We start from the raw sequence: 23,474 nt of genomic DNA on the forward strand, positions 1-23,474 counted from the left end.
CAGATGTTAAATTATAAAAAGGGACCGAGAAGAGTCAAATCTCTTCTCCCCCATGCCTTCCGCCAGAACATGCAACAAACTTGAGGAGCAGATCTCCCCACCAGCATCAAAGGCAGGATAGCCCTACCCGCACAGAAATCAATGCTCTAAAACACACGGCTGTGGTTCATATGCTCAGAGACATAATGAACACAGCTCCCGAGGCTCTCCTCCCGTACCCTGAAAGTTACAAGCGTGGAACCTCTCGGTATAGGCATCAAATTTATTCCAAAAATTCCACGAAATAGAAAGGAACGGCGGTGCTTTTACACAGAAATCAGCTCAGTATAAGTACTGGGGTCTTCTCCCTCCAGATTTTAAGAGCTATGCAAATCTGTGCTATCTTTCAAAATAAAATAACGATATTTCAATAATTAGAAGAAACTATGAAGGTATTGTGCATTTCTGTTTTATGTAGATAATAAAATATTACTTTAACATAAATATATAAGGATCTCTGCGTTTTTATTTTTCCCCACAAGCACATCCAAATGTACCAAAACAAAGTGTTTTTAAAGAGACTGAACAAAAAAAAAATTACATCCCATATAGATTTTGTTCACCTACTCATTTAAAGCTACAGAAAAAACAGTTTCCAGAACCTGTTTGCTTTAAAAGAAATAAATATACATTGAGGCAGGCCACTTAAAAATGATATGAAAATATTTCCCTGGGTAGCATTAAAAAAAAAAAAAAAAGAAAAATAGACAAAGAAAACATTGAAACTATTTCTGCATTTCAAAGGACAAATATTAAACATATATACATAGTGGTAAGGTTTGTGTGGTAACTTTTTTTTAGTAAACCTATTTGGAGTTTGAGGCTTTCTCAAACATCCTCTCGACTCCGTTGTCTGACCTTACGCACATATTAATAAGTGTCTGAAAGTTCATTTCCTCCCTTTACCACTGGATCTGCCCTGATCTGATTCACTTCACTAGGCGCTAGTCCTCAACACTTTAAATAACAAGCAGCTCAACACATAAACAAACAAACAAAAAACAAAACAAAACAAAACAAAAAAAAAAAAAAAAAAAAAGAAAGGAGAAAAGCTTGGTGCCCGTATCTTTTTTACAATTGTTGGAAAACCAGGAAAAAGGCTAATGCATGTGCCTCTTAGAAATCATCATCTGTCTTACCAAGAAGAAAAAAAGAAAGAAAGAAAGAAAGGGAGAAAGAAAGAAGGAAAGAAAACCCAGTGTCACAGGCATTTTAAAAGACAATGAGAAACATATTCTAAAGCCTTAGCTACTGAATGCAATATTTATAGGAGAGTTTTGCGAGAGAATGCTTCACTGTTTTTTTCTCCATAATTGTCCAACACTCAACTAAGTAAACTTTTAGATTATAAAAAATGCTTTGTCTCTATAGCACCCGTTTGTGCTGACTAAATGATCCCTTTATGAATTTATAACTATCATAAAATTCCTCTAATGTATATGCATAGCTGTGTGTGTGCATAAGTACACAAACACGCACGCAGACACACGCACATACATGCGCTGCTCCGAGGTCCCGTTCCTCTGCTTCCCTTCAGAGCTTTTTGTTTTCCTTTTTTTTTTTCCTTTTTTTTTCCTTTTTGTTCCCGTGGGTTTTTCTCTTTTTTTTTTTTTTATTTTGGAAAGTTAACCATTTCTCATCAAGATAATGTCACGAAATGCACTTTAAAACTATTAGTGAAGGGGGGGGGGGAAACACGGATTGAAAAATGGCATTTTTTTCCCATTTCATTTCATTCCCCAGTGAAAGACACAAGGCTGCCCAAGTTAAAACTGGTCCTTTCCTTCAATAAATTATACCACAATCTGACCAAAGGACAAGGGGAGGATGGGGAGGGAGAGGGGCTGGATACAAATAAAAAAATAAAAATAAATATGAAAAGTAAAGTGAAAAAGAAATGCACACGGTCTCTCTGGAGAGGAGGGGGCAGCGTGTGTTTACAGGCAGGTATAAGCACCCGACCTCCACCTCGGGCCCAGCAGCTCCTTAAGCTCTCCCTGGCTCTGTCTTGATGTAAAAAACTGCTCAATAAAAGAAAGTTTGGAGGCTGATATCGGCCCGGGCGACGAGACCGGGGATGCCAAAGGCACGCAGGGAAGCCGCGGGGGGAGGAGGGGAAGGAAAGGGCGCTGAGGGGGCGGTGGTGGGGGAGCTAAATAATCCCCTTTCCCTCTTAAGGAAATGCCACTTTCTCTGGGAAAACTCTGGAAACATGTTGTTCCCTCTCCGCCTTCCCCACACCAGGCCTTGCTTGCCCGCACTGACACAGTCTGGAAGGGTTGCACATATTCTTTTCCTCCCCCTTTGGTTGCGCCTCGACCCCCGGACACACTGCCTGAAAATGAAGTTTACTTTCTTGATTTGCATTATTCTCCCTTCTCCAAACTCGACTCTTGCCATTGAAGGCATATATTAAACAATTACGAGAGTCACATCTCTGGAGAATGGAAGCTGGAGGTGCATATATATGTGTATATAGAGAGATTATATATATGTGTATGTATGTATGTCTACGCATGCATGCATATGAATACATACACACACACATAGACTAATTCTTTTTGCTATGGTAAAAGGAGAAAATAAGCATTACACGTATTTAAGAATACTTGTTTATAACAAAAGTTCACATATACACATAAAGCAAAGGCTAAAACACAGCAACATATTGTAGACCGGTCACTGGTTGACTAACGCTCACTGTGGAAAATGCAAGTCATTTGCAAAATTAAGGTCGGAAAGGAAGGGGAAAAAAAAGAAAAAATAAACATTTTGTTTATGTAAACTTCGATTTTCTTGCAGTGCAAATTGGTACGGTTAAATACTGTCTACATCAAAAGGGATAGCTTTTCAGTTCTCTCTTTTTTTTTTTTTTTTCATATATTCATACAGGGGATCCACAGAAAATAAACACAGCAGCATGTGCCAACACCGAGCGACATTCCACAATGCAATCTGCCTTTGTGTGGCGGGAGGGGGCTGCGGAGGGGACCCGAGGTGGCTGTGCCCCCCCTTCGCCTCCGCCCCCTCCCCGGCAGGGCAGCGCCGTATGTTTTGGCCAGCGAGTGTGGGAGTTTTGTGCGAACCGCTTCGCCCTGCGCCTGCCCTGCCGGTGCCTGCCGCTGCCCTGCCGGTGCCCGCCTGCCTGCCCGTGCGCGGTACCCACTCCACTCCCGTGCACGGGCACTCGCCTGGAAAGGTCAAAATACAGCATCACACCTCCTACCGTCTAAGGGACAGTGTGGTGCAGGTGCTTTGTCTGTCTATCTGACTGTCCGCTGTGATTCGCTTTCACCCTCTCGCTCGCTCCCTTTTTGTTTTTTCTTTTTTTGTTCGCGTTTGTTTCTTTTTTTGATTTTTTTGTCTTTTTTAAAGATAGGAGAAAATAAAATTAAAAAAAAAAAAAAGAGAAAAAAAAGAAGGACAATCAAAAGTTGGGGGAAGGAGAGGAGGAGGAGGAGGAGGAGGAGAGGAGGAGGAGGGGCCGGGCGCCCCCGCCGCGAGTTCACTGCACGGGGGTCTGCACCCCGTGGTGCGGCGGCGTGTCCCTGCTGGCCCCGTACACGTCCTCGGCGCCCGGCAGCGTCCCTCCCGGGGGAGTCATGCGCTTCTCTTTCTGTCTCCTGTTACAAAACCACACTCTCACCACCTCCTTCTCCAGCTGTAGGCTGTCCGCGAGCGAGGTGATCTCCTGGGCAGAGGGCTTGGGGCACTTGAGGAAGTGGCTCTCCAGCGCGCCCTTGACGCTCACCTCGATGGAGGTGCGCTTTTTCCGCTTGCGGCCCTGCGCCGCGATCTTGTCTATGCTGGTGGGGCTGCCCGAGGAGGAGTCCGCCTCCTCCAACCACTTGTTCAACAAAGGCTTCAGCTTGCACATGTTCTTGAAGCTGAGCTGCAGGGCCTCGAAGCGGCAGATGGTGGTCTGCGAGAAGACGTTGCCGTAGAGGGTGCCCAGCGCCAGCCCCACGTCCGCTTGGGTAAATCCCAGTTTGATGCGCCGCTGCTTGAACTGCTTGGCGAACTGCTCCAGGTCGTCCGAGGTCGGCGTGTCCTCGTCGGAGTGCGGGTCGTGGTGCGGCGGCGGCCCGGGGGGCGCGGCGGCGGCGGCGGACGGTGCCGGCCCAGCCGCCCCGGGGTGAGGGCCGTGGGGCGGCGGCGGGTGCTCGGGGCCGTGGTGCGGCGGCCCCGGCGGCGGCTCCTCGTGGGCGTCGCGCAGGCCGTGGTGGTGCAGCCCTGGCTGCCCGGCGCCCAGCATCCCGTTGACGGTGAAGCCGGGCGGCTGCGAGTAGAGCAGCCCCGCCTGCGCGCCGTTGGCCGCGGCCATGCCGGGCGGCAGGTGCGCCGCGCCGCCCGCCCGCCACGCCGCTGCCGCCGCCGCCGCCGCCGCCGCCGCGTGGTGCCCTCCGCCGCCGCCGCCGTGGTGCACCAGGTGCGGCGCCCGCCCCGGCGGCGGGTGCTGCGGCGGCGGCGGCAGCTCGTCGCCGCGCCCGCCCGCCTGCACCACCGCCGGCTTGATATCGGGCTGGCCCAGCGCGCCCGCCGACCAGGGCGCCTCGCCGCCGCCGCCGCCGCCGCCGCCGCCCCCGCCGCCGCCGCCGCCGCCACCGCCGGGGCCGCCGTGGGACAGCGCCGCGATCCACTGGTGAGCGTGGCTCAGCGGGTGCCCGTTGCTCTGCAGCGCGTAGTCCGCCTGCACCAGGGCGCCGGCGTCGCGGTAGCCGCCGCCGGGCTGCATGCCGCCGGGCGGCTCGGCGTGCACCATGGGGGAGCCGGAGGCGAGCAGGCTGTAGTGGTTGGAGGCTGCGGTCGCCATGACTCGCCGAGCCGCACTGATCGCGCCGGTTAAAGGCGCCGCGCATTTGACAGCTACTTTTTCGCCTCGGGCGCCGCGCGGCGCCCGCGCCCCCCCGGCCCGCGCGGCGGGGCCCACTGCGAAGGCACGCGCGGCCGCCCCGCCCCGCCGCCGCACGCCATTGGCTCCCCGCGCCCTGACGGACGCCGGCGCTCCCGGCGACCGCCGCCGCCGCCGCACGCCATTGGCGCTCCCCGCCGGCCGCGCCCCGCCCCGGCCCCGCCCCGGCCCGCCCCCGCTGGAACACAACTCCGAGGGGGAACGGGGCGCGGGGGAGCGGCGGCCGCGGGGCGGGGGGGGGGGAGCGTAGGGGAGGGCAGGGGCGCGCCGCCGCCGGCGCCGGCCCCGCCCCGGCCCGCCCTGCACCGCCGGCGGGAGGATGCCGCCGCTGCCGCCGCCGGTCCGCCCGCCGGCTCCTGTTGCTCGCGCGCCCCGACGCGCGTCTCTGCGCGGAGCGCGGCCGCGCCGCCCCGGAGTGGGTGCTGCGGGCCGGGGGGTGCCCGTCTGCCCGCCCCCAACTTTCTCGGCGCCGCCTCGTAGCCGGCCCCGCCGGAGCGGCCGGGGAGCGCCGCGCCCCCGGGGGCGGGGAGCGGGAAGCGGGCGGCCCCCGTGCCTGTCCGCCGGCCCTGCCCTGCTCCCGGCACCCGGTGGTCGCCGGAGCGCACCGCCCCTCCGGGGATGTCGGGGCTTCGCACCTCGGCACTGCGGAGGTGGTTTTGTTCCGCTTGTCCCGTCCCCACGGGACGGCACGCCTGCGGGACCGCCTCAGCGGCGCTGGCGACTCTGTGTGGATGCAGAAGATGGGCATGAGAGGGTGGTGGAAAAAGAAAAAAAAAAAAATAGGGAAAAAAGGAGGGGGATAGGGAAAAGAAAAGAAGTTGCGGCCCGGACAGGAAGGAAGGAAGGAGACCCTGGAACTGGATTCGGATTTCTTAGGAATGAGCAGCGCCAGGCTGGCCGACGCGGAAAGTGTTCGCTGCCCATTTTTGAGCCGAAAGCCATAGCTTTGTCTCGAAAATAAACTGCTCACGGGGGTAGGTGCGCGTCGCAGGCTCCCGCTATCTTCATCGAAATAACACAATAGGGCGGACCGGGGAATTTATTACTACTAACAAGAAACAGCTTTCTTCTGCGAGTTGTTTATAAATCATCGTATTTAACGTGAGCGCTGGAAAGGCTCCTTGCCTGGAAATATTCCTCTGCATGGGGGTGTGGAGGAGAGGGGGGATGGGCTCCTGCACATAAACATATACACAGCAGCAGCATAAACAGGATATCCAGTGCCCTGAGACAAGGGGCGCAGCAGGAGTTACCTCGTTTCGTTAGTTTAGCGGCGTATCAAGAGCTCCTTCTGCCGGGGGGTGGGGAGGGAGGGAGGAAGAGAAGGAGAGGAGAAGGAGGGGGCGCAAACTTTGTCCATGAAAGAGTGGAGATTCTTCCTAAGGTTTGGGTTTTGTTTTGGTTTTTTTTTTTCCCCTTTCTTGGAGGTGCAGGCGAAGGGAAGAACAATGCTGCCTGTTCTGCGAGGGTTGCGGAGAGGGAAGTCAGTGTCTCTGAAGTGAAGCTGTGCCTTTTGTTTTCCGTGTGTAAACAACTGGGAACGCAGGAATTTTATAATTTGATGTTCATTTTCTCGTCTCTCTCTTCCCAATTAGGTGTAGACCAGTGAGTTGAAACAAAACAACAGGGCAAGTCCGCAGCAGGCTTCTGCCAAGGCATCGCGGGGACCGTCCTGGGAGAGCCGCCCCGCTCTCCGCGCCCGGGCCAGCCCTCCCGCCCCGCTCCTGGGGCCGCCGAAGCTCTGCCGGGGGCGGCTTTCCCGCCAGCGCGCCTCCAGGTCCGCTGCCAAAAGTTCGTGCGTGGACGAGACACGAGGGGCCACGCCACGCTTCCTTGTCAGAGCGAGATTTTCGCGCGGGCGCCTCCAGCGTGCGGTGCTCGCCGAGCACGGACCTACCCCGGTGGTCGTCCGAGGGGCCTCCCTTGTGCCCCGGCCCCATGGCGTGTGCACGCCGTGGACAGCTGGTCCCCGTGGAGTGCCGAGGCGCACACCGCGCTCCCCGCGGCTCTCCGCGACCAGGAGACAGGACACGGGGTCAGCGAGATTCGACCAACACTTTTCTGGGGGGCGGGGGGAGACCCCTCCGGGCCTGCCCCAATCGTGCATGTCCTGTCCCCCCCTCCCCGGCCCTCTCTGTCCCGGCCGACCCCCTGGCAGGTGCTGCCTGCTACGGTCACCGTCCTGCGTGCCTCTCACCCCCTGCCCCAGCGGCAGATCTCACGGGCGAAGGGTAATCGCAGTTACCGAAGTAGCACCGCGGCCTTAGGAGGCGGACAAAACCTCGTCTCCCCGGCAGAGCCCCCCCGCCGTCCCTCCTGCCCCCTCCCCGGTGGAGCGCACGCCTATGGAGGCGCAGCTGGGAGCAGCGAGGAGCGCGGCCGGTGCATTCAGAGCCGCCGCAGACTCCACCTCCTCGTCCTCCCCATCATTGTTAGCCCTGTCATTAATACCGCTCCTTAAGCATCCTCCGCTCCCATCTCCCCCCGTGGAGAGGAGCGCCGGGGAGCGGGGAGCGAGCGCCCGACCGCCCGTCTTGTCGCCTCGCCGCTGCCCGCCGCGGCTCCGGCTCCGGTCGCCGCTCAGGTCCGGGCCGCTCGGGATGTAAAAGAGACAGTCATGTGGCCCCTTTCTGGCGGAGCTGACCCCGCGGGATTAGAGGTCTCACCAGCCTTTCTTTCCTTTTCTCTGCTCGCATAAAAGCAGGTTGAAGGTGATGCGGTGTCTTGGGCAGACACTGCAGTGTTTTGATTCAGCTCAGCCCTTTTCACTGTTCAAAGCAGCTGTTCAAATACTAGGGCTGCTTACTTTGACGTGAAGAAGATTTTCAAACAACCCCAAAAGCTTTGAACTGACAGGCCTCCTTGATATCTCCTTCATTGCAGTGCAGCTACTCGAGAATATTCGCTATAAAATACATAGAGCGGCACTTAACTGGAGCTGAGTCCTGGCTGGGAGGCGAGGTGCTGCATACACATCAGGTGCATCCAGAAGGACGCGGGCGGGTTGCGGGAGTCCTCTGGCCGCCCCCCCGCCGGCCCCCCCAGCTCCCCACCTGGGGGTCCCCTGCCCGCCACCCGCCCCCAGCTGCCGCGGCGGGCTCCGGCTGACGAGATGCTGGGCTCCCTGGTGTTTCAACTCCGTGCGTGCCGGAGAGAAAGCTGCATTTCCAGCAGCAAAACAAGAGCACGGCTCGTTCTTAGCGAGCCTCGGCTTCCAGCCGCCGCTCGTCAGCCTCCCCGGCTCGGGGGGCTGGGGGAACGCTCCCCAAACACACGCTCCTGTGTGCGGTGCGTTTGGATGCGTGCGGCTGTAGGGTGGGGGACTGTATATTTGCATGTGCCTGTTGTGTTTGGAGGTGAAAAGCTTTTTTTTTTTTTTTTTTTTTTTTTTTTTTTTTTTTTTTTTTTCAAAAACTCCGCTCTCCAAACCTTGAGATAAACTCGCGCAGCTAAAAGGAAAGGAGGAGGGGGGAGAAATCCCCGCGCCTCCTTTCCGCGTCTCTATTATCTACCCATTAGATGTTGTTTTAGGAGGAAATGCGCCAGGAGTGCAAAGACGCGGAGAGTCGCTCAGAGAATTGCTGGGTGCAATAAACGTGAGACTCCTGGTGCTCGCTTTAAAGGCCAACTTGGAAGATTTGTGCCTATTGCTGGGGCGCATTTAATGCACCTTTTGTGAGATGGGATTGTTTTGATCTCTGCTTCCTTTTTAACCTTTCTCTATGAGGTATTCAAGCCTGTGCTTTCGTGTGGCTCTTTCCAGTGCTGCTCCGAGGAGTCTGATTCGGCGGAGAGACCCAAGACATGAATGAAACTTCAACTTTAAGGGCCTGCGGAGAGACAAAACTAAGGCCGGGGCTTCACAAGTGATTGCTTTAAAAAAATCCAATCTACACAAAGAGGCAGCTGGCTGCTTTAATGAAAACTGCTTAAAGCGGCAAGAACCGCAGCCTCAGGGATGTATTTATAAGATGACTCAAAAGCTACACTTTCAAGTTGCTTCTCCTCGGGGTAGATATAACAAACACATTTAACTAAGAAATCTAAACAAAAAGGACAGAAATTGATAACTTTGATTGCACAAGCTCACATTACCCATTGAAATTAAAACACGCCATCTAAATAGATTTCCCCACCTATCTCTAGAGAAAAAAAATATCTCTGAGTATATAGATATACACACGTGTACGTGTAATATCATGAACATTTTTGCCGTGCTAGAATACTGATTATCCCAGAAGACAGAATGTAGAAAGGTGTAGAATTAAAAAAAAAAAAGTTCCTGTAAAGTTTGTATTAATGTTCATTTCCAACATTCCCCACAACTCTTTTCTTCCGGCCGCTTCATTCATCTGAGAATCTGCTATTTTATCTGCATCAGTGTTTAAACTAGTGGGATATAATGTTCTAAGTTCAGTATTTGAAATTAAATTATTTGAATTCACGGATATTAATCTTTTCCCTTCATCCTCCAGTTCTGAATCTTGTCATTAAAAATGATCCACCCTTTGTAGTCCGCAAGTGAATATTTTATAGACAGATACCGCTATGAAGACTTCTAACACAACGTCAACCAGTCAGACTTAGCTGTTGCAGGGATTACTTTGAGTAATTTATCAAAGGCAGGCTGCTAAATTTTGAGTGGCGAATATGAGGCCTTGGGGGAAAAAGAAGCAGAAGAAGCAAAAGGGAAAAAAAAAAAAAAAAAGGAAAAAGACGAATTCCATCAGTCTACGAGATAAATTCTGGTTGGAGTTAATACAGCTTGTTTATTGAATTCTCGGAGGCAGACCCAGATGCTATTGGTACAACGGAGTTTGCAATTTAGTGTTCAAAAGCCTGGCTGGGAAATGACCGCCCCGTGCTGGAGCTGGAAGGGCGTTTCTGTTGGCGTAAAAAGCAGGTGAATTGGAAGGAGAGAGGAGGCAATTCAGTCTCTCTGGCTCGGGAAAGCGGTCTCACAAAGGTTTTCCAAAGCCTGCTCTGTCCGGGGAGTTGTGCAGGATGAAACACAGCGCCGGATTTTAGATTTAAAAAGAAAAAAAGTACCCATCTTTCTCTGGCAAATCTAACGGTTGCTTTTTTTTGTTTGTTTTGTCAATGCTCACGCCTGATGGAGACAAGCAGGCATCCCCGGGAAGAGCTCAGATAAATGGTGTCCCCGCTTCACGGGGCGACGTGATCCTCCCTCCCCTCTTTACAGCTTTCGGGGCACTTTGGGCACGACTCCCGCCCCTCGCTCTGAGAAGTGCGGTCTTAGAGGGCTCTCGGTCGCCACTGCCCCGCTCCGTTCCTGCGGTGCGGAGCGCTCCAGGCTTGGGATGGTGTTTTTCGCCAGAAAAGAGGCGAGGCCGGGAGCCGGGAGCTGAGTCCCGCCGGGGCAGCGGGCAGCACGGCTCCGGCCCTGGCCGCGCAGGGCGGCCCGCACACGGACGCGGGGCTGGCGGTGGCCCAGGGGCGTTCTGCCAGCCCGCTGTCAAGGCGGGTTAGTGAATCGGGGCCCCGAGTGGGGGGCGACTTCTGTGTCCCCCCCGCTCTCAGCCTCCCACGTGGGGGTCGGCTCAGTCCCGGCGGGGCTGAGCGGGATTTGCAGGGAGCCTGCCTCGGGAGGAGAGGCGAGAACGGGCCGGGGGGGGGGCTGGAAACTAACTTTCGCTTGGCGAGGAAGAAGAGCGAGGCGAGCAGGAAGGCTGGGCCATTGTCCACAGAGGGTGCATTTTTGTCAGGCTGGCGTTGGTTGCTATAGTGAGGAGGGAAGGGGAGAGAGAGAGGAGGGAGAGGGAAAGAAAAAAATACCCGACCCTAAACCAAACAGAGGAGCACAGTTCGCCTCCCTTCGCTCACCCGGCTCCAGCCGGCAGCGCTCCCCGCTCCCAACCAAAATAAGAGCGGGCCGCGGGCCGACCCGGGCTCCCCGTGGGGTGAGGAGCCTCCGCGGCCCCGCCGCCGGCCCCGGTCCCGGGGGCCGGCCGCCCCACCCTGCCCCGAGCCCGCGGCCGCGCATCCTCGGCGGGCCCGGCCCGGCGGGGTCCGAGCGCTGCGGAACAGCAACCTCCCAGCGCGGCGGGATGGCCCGAGTCGCACAGCCCAACAGCACACCTGATCCAGCGCCTAACCACTTGGTCACAGATGCTTCGCACCCCGCAGAGCATCCGTGACACTGATCCTGACACGGACTGCGGGAGACTTTGTGGGGTGTCCTATATATATATATATATATATATATATATATATATATATATATATATACATATACATAAATATATATATATACACACACACACATACATATAGATATATATATATGGTGCCTAAATAATTCAAAGCAGGGGAAAAAAATAACTTCTTCCGATGCAAATGAGCAGCTCTTTAATTTTAAAAGAGACTCTTATTTTGCAGCAGTGTTTTTTGTTGCCTTGCTATTGAACTTTGAAAATAGTGGGGAAGGCAATAATGAAGGGTCTCGAAGGCTTAAGATTTAGTTAAGTGAGTGACTCAAGATTGCACAAAGAAAGTTAGTTACTTAGTTAATTGAGAATTATTCACCTTCTGAGATCGGCGCAGCAGTTTGTTCAGATGACAGTGCGAACTTGGGGCGGGTGGAGGCAGGAGGCCGACAGGGGAGGAGGCAGGTCTCACTTGAGAGGGTTTTTTGTTTTGGTGGTTTTGGTGGTGTTTGGTGGGGGTTTTTTTCTTTTTTTTTTTTTTTTTCTTTTTTTTTTTTTTTTTTTTTTCTTTTTTTTTCCCCGCTCCTCCCAGGACAAGTTAAATTGCAGCTGAAGGAGAGAGGTCAGTATCTTTTCAAATCAATCTCTCTGTCTGTCTGCCTATGTCCCCATCTATTCCCTGTAAAGGGAAAAGCTCCAACTTTGTTCCTCCATCTGTTCTATATCATCTGCAATCGACAGTTCTTTAGATTGCATGCACTTTTGCTCCCGATGAAGTGAAACTTTTAAGGTGTATAGCCACTTATCTGAAATAGGGAAAAAAGAGAAGTCGTCTTTTCCAATCTCAGAGGAGAAATGTTTTCTTTCCGTGCAACCGCAACTGTTAATTTTCTTTTTCTTTCTTTCTTTCTTTCTTTCTTTCTTCTTCTTCTTCTTTCTTTCTTTCTTTCTTTCTTTCTTTCTTTCTTTCTCTTTCTTTCTTTCTTTCTTTCTTTCTTTCTTTCTTTCTTTCTTTCTTTCTTTCTTTCTTTCTTTCTTTCTTTCTTTCTTTCTTTCTTTCTTTCTTTCTTTCTTTCTTTCTTTCTTTCTTTCTTTCTTTCTTTTCTTCTTCTTTTCTTTTCTTTTCTTTTCTTTTCTTTTCTTTTCTTTTCTTTTCTTTTCTTTTCTTTTCTTTTCTTTTCTTTTCTTTTCTTCGAATTGTAGTTGACAAGTTTTATTTAAAAAAAAAACACTTTACAAGCCACCACTTAATGCATTATTGACATTTTTTAAAAATGCTTGAGAGAAATCACGTTAATGAAGAGAACATTTGTAGTAATTTGGTGATAATTATCAGAATCACCAAATATTCGCAAAGGCTTTAACATTACGTGTTGGAAGAAAAGCAAAACACATTACTTTAATAGTCTGATATGCAAACTATGGACCATTCAATTACATGGCTTAATAATGCATACATGATGTGATCTTGTTATTGGGATAGGAAGGGCTGCAGTAATTCACTCCGAAGACCAAGTGTGCTCTTACATTCAGTAAAATCCATTGCCATGGATCAGGGGGCCCTGCCAAACTACATTTAAGAGAATAAAAATTAATGACTGAGAATTTGAGCGTTAAATTAACATTAATTATATGACCTGCCTGCTGGAAAGATTAAATTTCTTACGCCCTAATTAGATAACGTCTCCTCATACATCAAACAATTTCCATTTCCAGATTTCAGGATTAAATGCAGGCTGGGGAGACCGGACTTGTTCGGTCGCCGGCACCAGGAGAGAGCTCCCGGCCCCGTCCCTCTCCTCCCGATCCCCGGGGGCTCACCGCGGGCTGGGATCGGGCCCAGGGAGCAGCTCTGGGTCAGCCCTTCTTTAACTTGAATTTCCCTCACCCCCCGCCCCGGATGTGGCGGCGAGGCGAGGCGAGGCCGGGCGGGGCGGGGGAGCGCCGGGGCTGCGCGGCTGCGGAGGGAGGTGCGGGAGCGCCTCGCCCGCTGCCCGGGGATGCTCGGAGGAGCGGCCCGGGCACCCACACTGCCCCTGGGGCTGCCCTAGGCGGCCGCCCCGAGGAGTAAGGACAGAGAGACGGGGCTGTCTTCCCACCTCATGAGTGCAACTAATTTGAGTTTATTGCTTCTCTCAAGAAAGAAACCTCAGCTGTTCTCCCTCCCTCCCCAACGCAGGCACACGGGATCCTGCCTTTTCCTGCCCGTAAGAAACCCCCTCTCCTCTGCTCCTTCACCCCTCCAGCCCCGCGGTCACCCACGCATAACCCACGGGTCACGGTCACCCCAGGAGCAGCCTGCTGCTTGTGATCGCCCGCGCCCCCTCCCCTCCCCACCCCGACGGCGTCCGGGCCACGGAGCGGACACGGGCGTGTGTGGCGGGGCCGTGCCACCGGCGGGCCAAGGAGCTCGGTTTCAGGGCTTCGGGTTTCAGGGCTTTAACCTCGACTTCTGCAGGGGAAAAATAAGTTGGGAAAAAAAAAAAAAAAAAAAAAGAAAAAAAAAGAAACAAAAAAGAGGGAGAGAGAGGGAGAGAGAGACGGGAACTTGTGGCAGGGGGGGATGCATGAGTGCTCACCCGTGGGGTGGAGGATGCCGGGGGCAGGCGACCCTGTCGGCTCCATCCTCCCTGCAGCATCTCCAGCCTGGTGGTGGGATGCTGGCTGTGCCTCCATGGTTCTTCGTTGTGTCTGCTTTTGTGCTGAACCTCCAGGAAAGCTCCCGAAGAAAAGTCTGAAAGTCAGACTAAGACAAACGTTACTACCCAGAGGCTGTTTTGGGAGAGCAACTGTGCAATGGTTAAATGCAAAAGTCATAGCAACCCCTTACCCACCTCGAAAAACTGTGAGAAAGAAGAATCATAAGATCATAAAATGTTTCCTTGTTCTCACTTCATTCTATAGTGCCAGATAATTGCTTTTTCAACTCAATTGAAACTCAGTTTCTGTTGTTGCAGTGTTATTGCTCCTCCATGAACTTCAGCATTTGTCAAAAACATCCATTTCTTGTCTATTAATGTCTCTTGCTCACTTTCTGGACTGGATTGATAACCATTTATGTTTAATGCTATGTTAAGTAACAGCTTCAAGAAATGGAGTAGGTGAGGAGGCTGTGGAAGAGATGAGTAAATTTCCTGGTTCTTTGGCTCTGATCTTCAGAAGCACCTCTCCTGAAGCCTAGGCCATGCAATCAGACCAATGCTAAAAACAAGTAATTATTCCCCAGGGAGTTAATCTTTCCAATAAATAACAAATAGCTTTTATTTTAAAGTTGATTGCAAATAAAGTTGGATATATGGTACCAGAGGCACTGAGGACAGTAAAAGTTACCTAGTAGCACACAAGCAGTCTGCAAACTTGAACAGCATCTTCAGTAATATTTCCACACTCCGGTAAAAAGAACCTCCATCAGAAACAGTTGAAAAACACATATAACAGAAGCAAGATCCAGAAACCACACAAAAGAATATTGTGGCAAGCAGCTAAAAAAGTAGCAGCCTGTAGAGCTCCCACTGTTTGCCACTCTTTCCAGCTTTAGAACAACTGATTCTGTGGGAACTTTCTGCCTCTGGTCAAGCTGTTGTGTGTTCCTCCAAATCCTCCTGTCACCTTCAGTGACAGAGCTGAAAAAAAGTGTTGAAGAGGGCAGAAGTGACTGGGTGGTAGTGGCCTTCAACTAAAACACTACTATAACTGGCACTCCTCTGGTTACCAAGTTATCACAGTGGGAGTGCAATAGCCTATTTGTTATAACAATCTAATAATTGGTCTACAAGTTTCATATTGAGAGGAGGCTACAGCTAACATAAGAATTTCTCCCATGAAAATGCAGATGTGGTGGGATGCCCCTTTGTCTCTGCTCTGGTGAGTGACAGCTCAAAGTTTAATTTTATTTTCTTATTTTTTTTCTTATTTCTCAACTTATTTTCTCCCATTTGTGAAAATCCAGTGGTTAGAAACATGCTAAATCACTCCCTTGCTTTGAGTGCAGGGTAGGCAAGGACCATGACTCAGGCACTGCTACAGGTGACGTGACAGTTGCACTTCTGCAGCTATGCTTGACTGTCTGGGGGTGCCGACACCACTTGGAACAGCAGGGAGTTCTCTGCTGCTCCCACACACAGCCCATGAAAGGCAATCAGTCTTCATAGGGAACAGCTCAAATAATTCATGTACCATAATAATTGTATATTCCCACTACAGTGACACTGAACAGTCAATCCTTCAACAAAAAAGATTTGCCCATCACCCTAGATGATTGCTAAAGTGCTACATTTCTAAAAAAAACCCTAAACCTCCATGATGATATGCAAGTACAAAGAATTAGTGATGATAACTGAGCATAGAGCTCTGTGGCTGAAATGGGAGTCTTTCTGCACGTGAGCTGGGTGGCAGAAATGAGCCTGGGGCCCTTCCCTTTGCCTCCTAGACCCTTCAAACCATGAAGGCTGGGTTGTGCATCTCCCCCACTCCACTTTCTGCTGTGCAAACATATGGTTGGTGGTTCCTCAGTGGGGAGCCCCCAGCTGAGAGCACACCTGTGGTACAGTCAACAGTAAACAGGACTAAAGAGTTAACCTACTTATGCGCACTGAGAGAGGTGAATTTATCCACTTTTATTTACTGCTACACTACCGGACTGCGCTTCAGCATAAATTGGTTCAAGGTGCCTTGTTTCAGCAGTCGTACAGAGAACTGGCTTCTTAGTTATTCTGTAACTCAAAGGTGTGCAAAATCACTGCTTAACTGGGAATAAAATTATCATAAGCACAATTATGCCTGTGCTGAAGGGACAAGGTCAGAAGAGAGAATCCAGAATGTCAACAAGACTAGTTCATGATGGATTGTCCCAGACAAAGCTGTCCAATGTTATATATCACAAAAAGTTAAAAGATTATGTAATTTATATGTTAGACTCATTGTCAATTCACACCTAAACCTGAGGAATGGCAAAATCCATTGTCGTACTTTCGGCCATATGGCATGTTTTGGGATGTGTGGTAAGGGTGGTTGGCAATACAGAATTTTTATTTTTGGCATGTCAGTAAAGCATTTTGTGAGCTGACAGTAGCTTCTGTGTTTGGCACCAGTAATCCTGGGGGACCCTGTGTCAGTGTGTTTTCCCTGCCATGGCTTCACAACTTGCTCTCTGCTCAAAATAAAAGATCTTCATGCAGCCAAAAGGGTCTCTGATTTAGTCCTTTTGCTCCAGAGTTTTGGCACTGCTGGTTCAAACCTTTTGGGATGGTGAAACATGGTTAGCCTGGACTACTCAAGGGCAATTTGGTGGTGTAGTGGCTTCTACCAGCTCTCCCAAATTTCTTGCAAGGCTTCCTGTACTCCTCCCCCATTACTTCCTTTCTTCATTTTTCTTGTAGTCATTTTTTATACTATGCCAATGTATTTATCCAGTAACTATCCAGAAAAGCTTGGTCAACATCCAGTGCTCATACATTATTTTGAAAGAGGTCAATAATCATGGCTGCTGACAAAAAATAAGTGCATTCATTAAAAAATCTGCCTGGTTTGGTTTTAAGGGTAGGAGATTAAGATCTCAGTCTTTTCTTTGCCTCCTATCTGAATGCATCTTGGTCATTACAGATGGGAATGGGAGAGCTGCCCCTTGTTAGAGTTGTGTGATTCTTGCAGTTAAAAATTTTTGGTTATACTGTTGCTAGATTGCATCAACAGGGCCCAGATTTTCTATTGTCACACAACACTTTGGAAATGAGGACAAAAGTTTTCATCTTGTAGATTTTAATCTAAAGTGGGGCAAATAAAACAGTCCAGGGAGTGGGAAACAGATTGAAAGGACTTCAGATGCAGTACATGGAATAACAGAGCTAGCTCTTCCAGACACGGCTGAGATCATCCAGCTTGATGCTGTATGTCCTGTAGGCACGCTGAAGGTGGAAACTGGGGCCATTTGGAAATTACATGCCTTCATGTTCTAAGTGCATGGTTGACACAATGAGGATGAATGGTTGTTCCTCTTTTCTAGGACCTGGACCTGTAGTCCTGGACCTTTCATTGGACTGTACTTATCATCTTAGGTTGGTCTGCAAAAGACAAGCCCATAGAGGCTGCATCTTGATTTGAATGTGATTTGTAGATAATGTATTATGTCCATAAAGAAAAAGGCATGTAGGTAGAAAAAGGCAGATAGGTCCAGTGTGATGTGGTAAAAGCAAAAGTTAAACAGCTTAGGACACCCACAAGCCCTCTTCCCTAACTTGTGTTTGCTGAAGGTACAGAAAAGAGGTGAGCAATGCACTTCAGGCTAGATACCTAGAGGGAGACTGAAACCCAGGGTTGCAATACGTAATTTTTAGATACCTGCCTTTCCAAAGGAATTCTCAGCCTGGAAGTGCGCTCCAGGCCATCAAAATTGCAATCCTGGTAAGCAGGCACCTTGAAAAGGGCGTGCTGGCTGGCCTGAGCCTGCTGGCAGGAAATGGTAAGCAGAGACAGTCTCTCGTCTCTTACCAGGAATCGCTCTCTTCCCTGGGTGGTTCTGGAGAGAAGGATGCAGTCAGCGAGGGTGATGATAACATTGCCTAACTTCAGACCATCTGCACTGCAGGGGCCATCGGCAGCCAAGGGGAGGCACAGCTCCTCTGCTGTGCCGCTGTGTCTTCTCTGGGAGGAAGTGCAGTGCCTAGGGGAGCTCACTCAGATACAGCTGACTATGCCACGGATGCTAAGGTTAAGCAAAATTATTGTGACACCCTAGCTAAAAAGCTAGGCAATTCCAGTGATAAATAACAAGCTTTGAGAATGTAAATTTGGAGCATGTTTGTCTCCAGGGATGAATCAGTGCCCAGCCATGTGTATCTAGAAAGTTGAGCCAGTGTAGTTTTCCTTCATATCTGGGGCTGATGATGTAAAAGAGAAGAGATCCTATTTGTGTTTTTATTATGTTTCTGCATTTGAGTCAGGGTTGATAGCAACCTTAGGCTGCACTTTCTAAAAGCTTGAATCAGAAAGCAAGTCCAGTTTTTTTTGAGTAATGTTTTTGAATTCAAGCACCAGACCAAAGTGCAGTTTTCTAGGGATTCATCTTCAGTGAGGCAGGAGGAAACTTCTTCTCTTGCTGTTAACTGGTTTGAATGGGATCTTGCAAAGTATCTATTGAAAGACAGTGTTCACATGATTGGGATAGCTAGAAGGGATTTTGATGAGTGGTAAATGAAGGAATATTTATGCATATACACAGGAATATATGTCTCCTACAACTGAGATATTTTTCTCTATTAGATATGGGTGAGATATCTTTTCTGCTTGACATTGCTGTCACTTCAGAACATTTTTGGGCAATGGCTCTGTGAGGCATACAGATAAAAAAAACAATCCAAAAACCTTTTACAGCTAAATTAAGTGCGGGCATCTCTCTCAGGACTTTATTGAAAATTTTTTCCTCCTTAAATCTCCTACTCTTGGATTTATGTAATTAAATGACAATCTCAGCCCTTGTGAAAAATAATAAATAGGGTTTCTACACATCATGATTCTAGAGGGATGTTTTAAAAAGTGATTTGAAAGTACCCTGAATGTGCAGCAACCAACAGAGAAATAGAATGAAAATCACATTTATTATTAGGAAAAATGTTGAAACTTTTAACCATACTTGTCATTTTTAAAGTTGACTTATGATTTAGATTAGACATTAAGAACAGCTTTCTAACTTTCAGTTGGAAAGCACAAGAATAGATTGCCTAGAGTGACAGTGGGAGGATTTTGAAAATAGATTGGACAAATGTCTGCTGGGAATGGTTTAGCTGCAGTTGATCCAGCCCAGTGCCAAAGGATGCACAAGTGACCTCTAACTCTTCCAAGCTGCAGCATGTTGCAGTCCCTCTGGGCTGGCAGTGGCCCCTCTGGAGGGGCTGGGTTATGCCAAGGTGCCGTGGCTGCCAGGTGCAGATGAACAGACCCCTGTCCTTCCCAGGACGTGTGTGGAGCTGGGCAGTGCAGTGCTCACGGGAGGGCTGTCATGGCTGGGATTCACCTCTCGCCCTGCCTGACCTTTCTGCTTGACTTCTCTGGGCGTATTTCTGGTTATAAGCAGCTCCTCTGGGCAGCCAGGAGCGAGGTAGGGAGTCACCTTCTCTGCAAATGTTATACATGAATAAACACCTTCCTAGGCTTACTTAACCCTAGTCCACTGTGTGTCTAGTTCCCTGCTGACACACCATTAGCATCTGAAGCATCTATATTTCCTGAATCGTAACAGAGATAACTTATCATTCTCCAGCTGCTTATCTCAGACCTGCCCTGTGGATCTGGTGGAAAGATTTCCCCATTAGCACATAACAACAGGTGCCTGATACTCACTTTGAAATGTTCCCCTTTTTAAAAGTAAGGAGGTTTGGGATTCTTGCCTTCTACATTTTGCATTTTATTTATTTTATTTTATTTTATTTTATTTTATTTTATTTTATTTTATTTTATTTTATTTTATTTTATTTTATTTTATTTTATTTTATTTTATTTTATTTTATTTTATTTTATTTTATTTCATTTCATTTTATTTTATTTTATTTTATTTTATTTTATTTTATTTTATTTTATTTTATTTTATTTTATTTTTCCGTCTCTATGCTCACAGAGCCCAGTTTAATACTGGACTGTTGTCCCATATCTTGCTGACAGTGCTATCAGTTCCACACAAATATATCCCAGGAAGTTCTGGATATGTTAGCATCATCATTGCATTGTAGTGGCCAAAGTCAGTGTGCCACTTAAAAAGGAGTTAGGTACATGTTGAGGAAACTTTTCCAGAAGCTGCAGGGATATAGAAGTACAGGAACAAGCATTCACTTATTTGCCTTTTTCATATCTGTTTTTCTCTCAACAAATCCCTGGGATATCAAGTCAGCACCTATAGTGCTATGCAAAGGTTTGCTTTCTGGGAAAAGGGTCAGCAGAGGCAGAAGTGTCCACAGCAGCCAGTGTGATGGAGGGTGGGACTGTAGAGTGGCATACCCAGGAGACGTCCCTTCTTCCCTCTTCCGCAGAGTCCCTCTTCCATGGAGTTTCACTCAGCTTCCCACGGCAGCCAAATGTGGCATCTCTGGAAGCAGCTTTTTCAGCAAGTTCTTCAGCATCCTTTCTTGTCAATGTAGTAGACGGGGGTGTGTATCTTCTCCCCACTGTAGCCTGGGGTACAGCTCCTGGAGTGCCTGGGACCGCACACAGGTGTGCTCATCGATGCACACTTCTCTGTGGAGCCTGGCCCCAAAAGAGTTTGATCCCTCTCAGGCATTGCTCATGTTGGCTGCTGCCTCAGCCATGGTCCTCTGTACTTTACTGGGGCTTGTTAGGATTGCTGCCGGTTTAGAAATGTTACAGCTCTTTTTTTATCATGGCTTTTGGTAGGAAAATAGACATGATGCAAGGAAAGGAGAAGATTAGGGCAAGAAGCTGAACTCTATTCTTAATGTAGTGAGTACTGCTACCCCTAAATCACTTTTTTTTTGTCATGCGGTGAAATCTTATCCAAAGCACTGGAAAGGAGCACATAACTAATCACAGAGTTGAGATTCATTGGCTGGAATTTTATCGTAAGAGATATGAGGAGCTTGATAGACACACTGGTGCTATCACCTATAGATATGTTCCTTGATGCTTTTCATCATGAAATTCTGCTTCCTCTTGCTTATGTAGTTGTGCCATCTGTCTTGATATGAGTGTTTCAGTGCTTGATGTTTTCATCCAGATCAAGATCCAGGAGACAAGTGAAAATATAAGCAGCCTATCTTTCATTTCAAAAGAAAAGCTTCTTGAGTTTGCAAAGTTGCAAAGTTCGCAAGGGGAGCCTTGCAAGTGCAATGAGAAAGGTAAAGCACCTCAATGACACGTGTCTGCTTTTACTGGTATTTAAAAAAACCCACACAAACAACTCATTTTTGCAGCTAATCTATGAGGCTTTTTGTGCATGGCCTGATTTGTACTTTCTTAATGCTCAGGACCGGCAGTAATGTTTATAGCTCTGTCAAACTTAGAAAAATTAAAGAGCTTTTTCTGGCTAGTCTCTGACTCAAGGCAAACTATCCTGGAAGCAGCCAGTTTCATGGTTCCACAGTTTCAGAGAATGAAATTAAAGGAAACCGATACACTTGAACATCCTAAAAAATTATCACTATTATTTCATTGTGAAAGTCTAGCACATCAATATTTGGTACAGAAGTGCAGAATTTTGCTTTTAACCAAACTCTGATATTTCTGAAAATGTGAGTTTGCAGCTGGTTGTTTATCTTGGGCCAGACACAGTCCTTGCAGGCTCTAGGTACCTTTAACAGACTTCAGCTTCTCCTCTCACCTGGTCATGACCAGGCTCTGGATGGAGAAAAAGAACCCAGGTGAGTATGTTGGGGGAGGTCTTACCTCCCAGAAGACCCTAAAATTCCCAGAAATTTTATATTTCTGTGTTTCTGGGTAGGGGAATAGCCAGTAAGGGTTGTTCTATTGTGATCTTATGTGTTTCATCTTATGGGAGGAGGCAGGAGTACTGGGAGGGGGAGAACAACCAGAAGTGTGGAAAGATGGTGGGAGAATGGAGGTTCACACAAGGGAAAAGAGGAGGAAGGTGGAAGATCAGGATGAAATTAAGAGGATGAGGGAAACATCAGGGCCCAAAATAAGACACAATATGATGCTGAAGGGGGATTGAGGGAACAAGGCCAAAAGGTGTGTAACTCCCTAAGGGATCCACAGCAGGATCCAAGAGTACCATCTCTCTGCATTTGTGTTCTGACTTGCAAGCAGCATTGGATGCAGTAGTCTTGAACATGCTCCCACACACCCATGCTCTGATACACCTCTGGTGAGCAGCACTTCAAAGATAACAGCCTGTTACTGCCATTATTTCAAGCAACAAATGATGTCACAGGTTTAATTGTGAGTGGAGGACTTAATTCTCCTACCCAGTGATACATTTATTTTAAAACAAGTCATAAAGATTTCCTCCTCCTGAACTCCATCTGTTTGAGGGGTATGAAGGTTGAATAATTGAGCCTTCAAAAGTTACAGAGTGTCAGAATTAAATTTCTTCTCTTGTGTATATAGATTAAAACGTGCTTGTGTGATTACATATATGGTCCCAGCTGATTAAGAATGGACATCCAAAGTGGGGTGACATCTTGGGAGGAATTGATAAAATGACCAAATTACTTTTATGTTTTAATTCTATATAGCAATGATAATAGAATAGATAATAACTAGACATTGAGTGTGTATTATTTTTATTCCAAGGCCTCCTTTACAGTGTGGGTGGAACACTACCAGCCCTCATCAGGATAGGAAATCTGACCTGTTATTTGCTGGAACACAAGCTCATTATACTCAGTCTTCTGGCTGGAAGTGAACAAAAGCATCACCTTTTTAATTTGTTGGGGAGAATAGAGAACAGCACTGTGAGATGAGTTATCCTCATCAGGTATCCCAAACTTCTATAGTGTAGATGAGCCATGGACGCTGGTTAATACAATATTGGTCCCTGTCAAGATGGCTGGTGCTCTGACCCTCCTGGTCCTCCAAGACATGAGGTTGCTGGAATAGGATGGAGAAGTTTCTGATAGTCCAACTTGTCCATGAGAACAGGCAAGGAGCCTCATAGTGAGGGCCCTGGTTTGATGGCTGTTTGTCTCCTCCTCCTCGAACACTTTTAAATCAAGCTCCAAAATGACAATTTGAGGTGGGCAGAGTGAACATAACTCGTGGGAACAGAGGATTAGTATTTTTCTGGGCTTACAAGCTTAATAATTTCCAGTGAGGGCACAGCAAAGACTGAAGTCTTGTTTGCACACTGAATATTCAACACTACTCTGCATCTACTAATTTTTAAGTAGAGATGAGCCATTGCTGCACCAAAGAAAATTAGGTTAGTTCATTGACACTTTAAAAAACAATCTTATAAATCTGCATTCTCTCCATCCTACCCATAGCTCCTCTGTCTCCAATTTTGCACAGCATAAGCCCCAGGTTACCTGGGTGCCTGCAGTACATGCAGAACACATGGTGATCTGTTCAATTTTAATGAAGAGCATTTCCAAAATTAATTACCTAGAAACAAATATTAAATGACTATTCTGTAGAATATAGGCAGGAGAGTTATTGCAGAGGAGTGAATGAAGGCTGTTATGAATGTTGCTGTTGTGCTCTGGGGTCCAGCCTCCCTGTACCCTCCCCAGCCCCCCTGAATGGAAATGTAATATCAACGAGAGCTGATCTGCTCTCAAGGTTTAGATGTGGGCCTGATTTCCAGCAGGAGGGTGATGCTGGTGATCTGATGTGCCCTGAATTAAGCACATCTTTAAAGTGGTGTTTTTTTTTTTTTTTTTTTTTTTTTTTTTCCC

The 23,474-nt window shown here is 48.5% G+C and overlaps 1 protein-coding gene across 1 annotated transcript; it reads right to left on the minus strand.

Moving 5' to 3' along the window:
* Positions 1 to 487: 487 nt before the first annotated feature.
* On the minus strand, positions 488 to 4,924 carry POU3F2 (POU class 3 homeobox 2). The gene has a single exon (XM_066179519.1). The coding sequence runs from the start codon at positions 4,850 to 4,852 to the stop codon at positions 3,545 to 3,547; it is 1,308 nt and encodes a 435-aa protein (XP_066035616.1). The 5' UTR covers positions 4,853 to 4,924; the 3' UTR covers positions 488 to 3,544.
* Positions 4,925 to 23,474: the final 18,550 nt, after the last annotated feature.

Source organism: Chamaea fasciata, unplaced genomic scaffold (genome assembly GCF_029207755.1).
Source record: "Chamaea fasciata isolate MVZ Bird 193981 ecotype frontalis unplaced genomic scaffold, bChaFas1.0.hap1 SCAF_3, whole genome shotgun sequence".
Taxonomy (NCBI): Eukaryota; Metazoa; Chordata; class Aves; order Passeriformes; family Sylviidae; genus Chamaea; species Chamaea fasciata.